General features: G+C 40.1%; 1 protein-coding gene across 1 annotated transcript; it reads left to right on the top strand.

The window, feature by feature from the left end:
* The first annotated feature begins 4,676 nt into the window (after positions 1–4,676).
* Positions 4,677–5,356, top strand: LOC131233436 (17.3 kDa class II heat shock protein-like). The gene has a single exon (XM_058230143.1). It carries the CDS (start codon positions 4,752–4,754, stop codon positions 5,214–5,216), a length of 465 nt encoding a protein of 154 aa, XP_058086126.1. The 5' UTR covers positions 4,677–4,751; the 3' UTR covers positions 5,217–5,356.
* Positions 5,357–7,281: the final 1,925 nt, after the last annotated feature.

Below are 7,281 nucleotides of genomic sequence, written 5' to 3'. Positions count from 1 at the left end.
CCACTACAGTCATTCCTAAAAATTCAGATGAGGAAGATGAACTTGATCTTGAAGAAATTAAAAAGGGGAGAGGAACTAGAGTTAGAAGCATAACTTTTGATAATCTGATTAAGAAAATTGAACTTCCGGAATTAAAAGTTGAAAAATTAAAAAGAAAAAACAAGAAACTAAAAATGGAAGTAAAACATTCTAATCAAATAGCAGAGTTAACCTGAAAATTTACTCAAAGTAATGAAAACTTTGAGAAACTTCCAGGCATGGGAAGAAAATCCAAAAATATGACAGGCCTAGGATATAAATCGGAATCCTCCTTTACCTCATTAATGATGACAAATTCAACTACTCCAAATCAGAAAGACCCAGTTGAATATCATCACTGTGGAAAGATAAGACACTACAAATGGGAATGTTCTATGGTAAAGAAATCTGATGTTACTTCCAAAGCAAATCACAAAGTTACATCCGAATCATTTGAAAGTCACTCAGAGAAATATTCTTCTGGCTCAAAGAAAGTGGTTACCAAATGGATAATACAAAACAAACACAAGTGCCCTGCAAATGACTTGGGCCCTTCTAACATCTAGTCCATGTAAATCAACAAGTTACCTCGACTCATTTTTTGGTATATTTGATAATGAGTCAAGTAAAGGTGAGCCATAAAAATATAAAAATATAAAAATAAAATATAAAATATAAAATATAAATTTAGTCAAGAAATAAATCACGTTTGGTTAATTTGGATTCTAGAGCTCTCAAAAGCATATTACTTTTGAATCAATTCACAAAAATTCTTGACTAATAATTTCTTTATGCAGTTTGATAAAAATGCTTTCAAAACTCCATATATATCAAGTATCATTCATAACCTTTGAAATACTCATGAATAATATGATACTTATCTTGAACCAGAAAAGGTTGATACACATACTACAATTAAGTGTTTATTACCTATTGATCAACCATCTCCTTTGAATGGTTATTGGTTCATTTTGATCTAAAAGATACCTTTGAGGACTTTTGGCCTCTGAACATTTTGAATATTCTATGGAAGGATTTTAAAGATTTCACACTCTCAACCATACCATGGAATCGTACTTTAAAAATTATTCATGGTAGGAAAATCATTTTTAAAGATATTTTCTGAGTTCCAGGAATACTTCGATAACACCGAACTTACTTTCAGGATTATGGTGTATTTCAGAGCTTTCTAATTCATTCGTAGGGTTTTCAAGGGCTTGTAAGGGGATATTTGGGGCTTGTTCGAATTGGGTATTCTCTCCATTTTTGTAATTTCTGCTTTCATGGTGCATTATTGTCGCTTTGTGCCGTGGTTTTTTTTTTCCTAAAAGAGTCATTCCACGTTAAATTTGGTTTGTTTGTAATTGGACTTAATTCATCTTTGTGTGCTTCAGCGATCCTCCAACAGTTCAAAACCCCAACACAACTATTAGAGAAGATAATCGAAGAAACCGACATTGTGGATGAAGCCTCACGAACCTATATGTGAAGATTTCAGTGGTAGAAGACACTTGATCTTCTTTTTCCTACAAAACCCAATTTTCTCTTCCTTTTCCTCTTTTTATCTAAGAAAGAAAATTTTCAAATATTGCTAGAAGTCGCTCCAATTGGAAAAAAAAAAAAAAAAGAGTCACTTTTCTCCATTTACTTTGCTTGACCAAAAGACTAAAATGCCCCCAGTAGGGTCATGTGGATAAAAAGACTACTTAAGCCCACACATGTGGGTCCCACCTCCACATGACGAGGGTCTCCTAATAATGACACCCTAACATCATCCCACACCGTCTAGATTTGGTAGCGACCCCTTTAGTACCGAGCTCAGTATTGGTCAGTGCTAGAAAAAGCTCCGTGGGCCCCACCATGATGTATGTGATTTATCCATGTAGTCCATCCATTTTTCTAGATCATTTTATGCCATGAAGCAAAAAAATAAGACGGATCCAAATCTCAAGTAGACCACACCATAGGAAATAGTGGTGATTGAATGCCCACCATCCAAAACTTTTTGGGGGCCACAAGTTTTGGATCAAACTGATATTTATATTGTCCCTTCATTTAGGGCTTTTATGAACTAATCAATGGGTTAGATGGCAAATAAACATTACAGTGGGCTTTATAAAGTTTTTAATAGTGGGTGTTCAATACTGTTTCCTATGGTGTGGTCCACCTGAGAGTTAAATCTACCTCATTTTTTGGGCTCATGCTATAAAATAATATGGAAAAATGAATGGACGACGTTGATAAGACAAATCATTGTGAGGTCCATAATCATGGTGGGGTCCATAGAGCTTTTCCAACATCAACTTGTTGTAGGCCCTACAATGATGCATGTATTGTATCCATGCCATCCATGCATTTTGCCAACTCATTTAAGGTTATTATCCCGAGAATTAGGTAGATCCAAATCTTAGACGAATCATAAGGAAATAGTAGTAATTGAAGGCCCACCATTAAAAACTTCTTAAGGGCATGGAAGTTTTAAATCAAGTTGAAATTTGTGTTGGATCTTTACTCTTGCTCCGGTGATAGACTCATGAGTTTCAACTCCTGGTCAAGGGTTTGAGTATCCATAGGTGGTGAAATCCCACGGCACCGTGAGTGTGTGGGGGTGCTTACAATTTTTTTTTATTTAAAAAAGCTAAAATTGGTGTTTCTTTATGGTCCAGGAGAGGTTGGATCTATCTCATTTTTAGACCTATCCAAGATGGTGCAGCCCTTGCTATGGGGCTAGCTTGTATTATATATCCACTTTGTCCATCTATTTTGGCAGATCATTTAGGGCGTGATCTCAAAAATGAAACAGATGCAAATCTGAGGTGGACCATACCATAAGAAAGAATGGTGATTGATAATTAAAAACTTTTTATCTAAAAAAGTGGGTCACAAAAGTTTTCGATCAAGCTGATATTTGTTTTTTCCCTTTAATCAGGTGTACCTGACCTTATCAATAGGCTGGATGGCAAATAAACACCAGGAAAACATTAGTTTGAAAGATATGAGTTCAAGTCAGTTTGAAAGACATGGGTTCAATGTTCTACATACATATTCGACAGTTTAAACATAATCTCATCTCTTCATGTCCTGTCTCCTGTCCGTACTGTAGAAGCATGGGCAATTCTAAATTGACAACAGATTAGATGAGCTCTCATCCCATCATGTTGTGTCGGTGCAAATCAAATTCAAGAGTGGAATAAGTGAGACCGCCTCACCCAAGATAGTGCCACCCTGACTGTGGGGTTATAGTAGGACCCGCCTTGATATCTGTATGATGCATCCACATTGTCCATGAGATTTTCAGATCATTTCATTATATTATCTGTTGGGGAAAAAATATGACAAGTTCGGAGACCCGGTTATGGAATGGACCAACTCTACTGACACTGCCCAAGAATCCGAGGCTCCAGGCGCGACCGAGGTAAAACGAAGCCTAAAGGAGAGACTTAGATCGGATTCGTAGGAAATTAATCCCGATCAAGAGTAAAAGAGTCACGAGCCATAGGCGAGATACTTAAGACGCATGAAGTTGCTTCGGCTAACAAGGCAGCAACGTTTAAAGAGGTCGATTAAGGCCCTAAAGTTAAAAGCCACCTGACCAACTATAAAACCGACCCAATGAGGCCGGTTACAGCGTCGACTATCGAATTAAGGAAGAACATCGGTCATAAGCTGATTCTGTTTCGTCCGACAGAAGGCAAAAAGCACGACCCTTATGGTCAGCTGAGGCTCAGTTATTAGCTAAGTCGGTTGCGGCTGAGTTAAGTAGGGAAGAGACGGTGTAAATTCAAATACCGTCCGGAAAATCTTGTAAAAGGATTCCCAACCCCAAAGATTTCAGGATTGGGCAGAATCCATGAATAAATTCTAACCAAATCAAATCTCCTGAAAACGGGAAAGAGAATCCCCGCATGCTGGGACCTCCCGCTCCTATAAAAGGACTCTCTAAAATGAAAGGTACGCAGAAAAATACCTCAAAAACTCCTCCCTTCCTGTCCGGTCACTGACTTAAGCATTAGAGGTTCCCGGCTCTAGCCAGGGTCCCCTTTTCTATCTTTCTTGTGCAGGTGACAACTCAGAAGGAGGTGTGCTAGTTTTTTGCATCAACATTATCTTAAAAAAAAAAAGAAACATATCAATTATCAGATAAATTATATCCTGAAAAATAATATTGATTTGTCGTTGATATTTGTTTTTTCCTTTCATTAGGGCTCGCCGAGGTTATCAACAAATTGGATGGTAAATAAACATGAGGGAGCTGCTAAGGTGCAAGCAGTTTTTTATGGTAGGACAGTCAATCAGCACGGTCTCTTACAATATGGTCTACATAATAATTGGATCTGCTTCATTTTTAAGATAAATCCCTAAAATGATCTGAAAAACCGGACGAGCAGTGTTCATACAAAATACATACATCACGGTGGCCCACGGTAATGGCCACAACGTCTTGGGTGAGGCCGAGGTCTCACCTAATCCGCGCTCCTCTTTTTCGGGTTCGGAAATGCTGAAGTGAAGGGTATTTTAGTAATTTAAAAGGCTGGATCGCTTTCCAGAAGCTTGTTGAAAAAAAAAAAAAAAGCAATCATGAACGGGATAGATCTGGAACCTCCCAGAAACACCATTCAATCCATTCCCTCTCTTCCTATAAAACCCACAATCCCTTCTCTTTCCCATCAGCGCGAGCATTAAATAAATTCACCCCTTCAAACCACCGAAACATTTCAAGAAAGAAGAGAGAAATGGACGTGAGAATGGTGGGCCTTGAAAACCCCTTCCTGTCAGCCCTCCATCACATGCTGCTGGACCAACACATCCCCCAAGACGAAGAGGGCCCCACACGCACCTACGTCCGCGATGCAAAGGCCATGGCCTCAACCCCTGCGGATATCAAGGAGTACCCAACGAAGTACGTGTTCGTGGTGGATATGCCGGGCATCAAATCGGGGGATATCAAGGTCCAGGTCGAGGACGACAACGTGCTTGTCATCAGCGGCGAGCGGAAGAGGGAGGAGGACAAGGAAGCTAAGTACGTGAGGATGGAAAGGAGGGTTGGCAAGTTCATGAGGAAGTTCTCTCTGCCGGAGAACGCGAATACGGATGCGATCTCGGCCGTGTGTCAGGATGGGGTGCTGGCTGTGACGGTGGAGAAGCTGCCACCTCCGGAGCCCAAGAAGCCCAAGACCATTGAGGTCAACATCGCTTGAGCGGAAGAGACGGGCAGTCGCATTTCCTTTAAGTTCTCTCTCTTTCTGTTTTCTTTTCTTTTTCCCGTGTTTTTTTTTTTTTTTTCCGTCTGTTTGTGTCGAGTGATCATGAATGAATAGAAAGTGGAAGTTGTTGCGTATGATGCACTATGTTGTGATGGACGGTTCGCAGTTCTAACGAGCGGGACTCATTAATTGGGTCCCATTGTGACGTAAGACTGTGACGAACGACGCGGATTGCGTCCTACCCCCGCCCGTCTCCAGGAAACGGCCAGTAGCTTTGAGTGGTCACTGTGATGTGCGGGTCTTATCCACACCGTCCATTCATTTATTCGTATGATTTTAGGGTATACGCCCAAAAATGAGTTAGATTCCAGGCTCAAGTGGACCACACCACAGGAAGCAGCTCAACGTTGAAACTTTATTAGGGCCCACCGTGATGTTTTTTGTTCATCCATGATCCAACTTAAAGGATGACCCTTAAGTGATTTGAAAAAATGGATGGACGGTGTGGATAAGACCCATGCTTCACTGTAGCCACTCAAAGCTTCTGCACGTTCTCAACTGTAGACGGGCGGGGTTAGGACGCAATCCGCGTCCATGGACTTTTGTTTTTTTTTTTTTTTCACACACGCACACGCACCCCCGCGCACTCATCGTAGTGGGATTTCACCAACTAGGGGCACTCGAACCCTTGACCAGGTGTTGAAACTCTTGATAGTCTACCACCAGAGCAAGAGTGAGGCCCCGAAATGTTGGATGTTGGAAGGTTAACAGGTGTGCCGTACGTGTGATTTGTTGAAAAACAGGTGGACCATGAAGGTTAAAAGGAGCGCACTTCTCGACTTGGTTTGTTTTGAAGTACACCTTTGGTTTTTGTTTTAAGGTACACCTTTGGTTGAAAAGTGAGAGTGATGTCGATTTGTCATTTCACACAATAAATGTGACAGCTTGGTTGAGTAAAAACATTAATTTTCTCTATTTTAATTAAAAATATTAAAGTCAGTCATGTTGGTCGAACTTAGCCATTTGGAATGAAAAATAGATAATTCGACCATCTTGATCCAATTACAGTAAATTCAGTCGTCTTGGCTTAAAAACATCAAATTTGGCCGTCTTATTTGTGCTTGCCCATCTTAAGAACACCTGTAGTGCCTCAGATGTCATATCCGGGGTTTAATGGAAAGGTACCGGATTCGGTAGTAAACTTAACTATTCAGGCTCGATGAACTTGTCTTTGGCTCATTATTTTATAAGATTAATGCATCGGTAACTATACTAATACTAAGAGTCTCACTGGGCATAACAAAATTTTTTGGCACTCAGTTTGTTTTCTGTCAAGTGCGGTGTGTGTCGGCGTGCCAGAATCGATATAACGGTTTAATTCAAACCGAACAACTTTGACCCAAGCATCGAAAGAAATAGATACGACTATGAACGTATATGACTAGAATTTGATAAGATCGGTCTCCTAATCAACCACTTGTAGAATATTTACAATGATTAAGGCGATTGTCGGAGGGTGGAGTTCTTTCTTTGAGAATGGGTTGCACCTTACATTTCACAAGAAAGGAACTTTCATTATACTAGTGCAATCAAACACAAGAAAAAACTCACAATCGGTGACTAAGAACGACTGTAAGAATGCGTCTCTTGAAATAACTGCTGATATTGGATAAAGATCAAGTCCAGTGTGTTGTCTATTGCTAGCTAAGCCTTGGTCTTAAGGAAGTGACGAAAGTTCAGTAGGGGGGGGGGGGGGGAGATGCTTACTAAGAGAGCCTTGAGTTGAAAGGGAGCCGGGTTTCAATATGAGCGTAGACATGGATTACGACTAAGGGTTATTTCTATTGGATTATCGTTACTCTTAGAATCGAATGAGATAAAGTAAATTGATAGATTTGATTTGGTTTGGTTGGTGTGAGATGATGCCTTGTTCTATTGGTTTCTTTTACTATTTATATATTTCTTCCGCAACTTCTCTTTATAAGTTTCTCTCCTTCAATCCAATGGTTATGACAGTTGAGGAGTTGCCACGTCAGCCTTCCAGATCCCTCCTTTCATG

Source organism: Magnolia sinica, chromosome 18, assembly GCF_029962835.1.
Source record: "Magnolia sinica isolate HGM2019 chromosome 18, MsV1, whole genome shotgun sequence".
Taxonomy (NCBI): Eukaryota; Viridiplantae; Streptophyta; class Magnoliopsida; order Magnoliales; family Magnoliaceae; genus Magnolia; species Magnolia sinica.
Note: the sequence above shows the minus strand (reverse complement) of the source record. Positions and strands in the feature narration are given on the sequence as shown.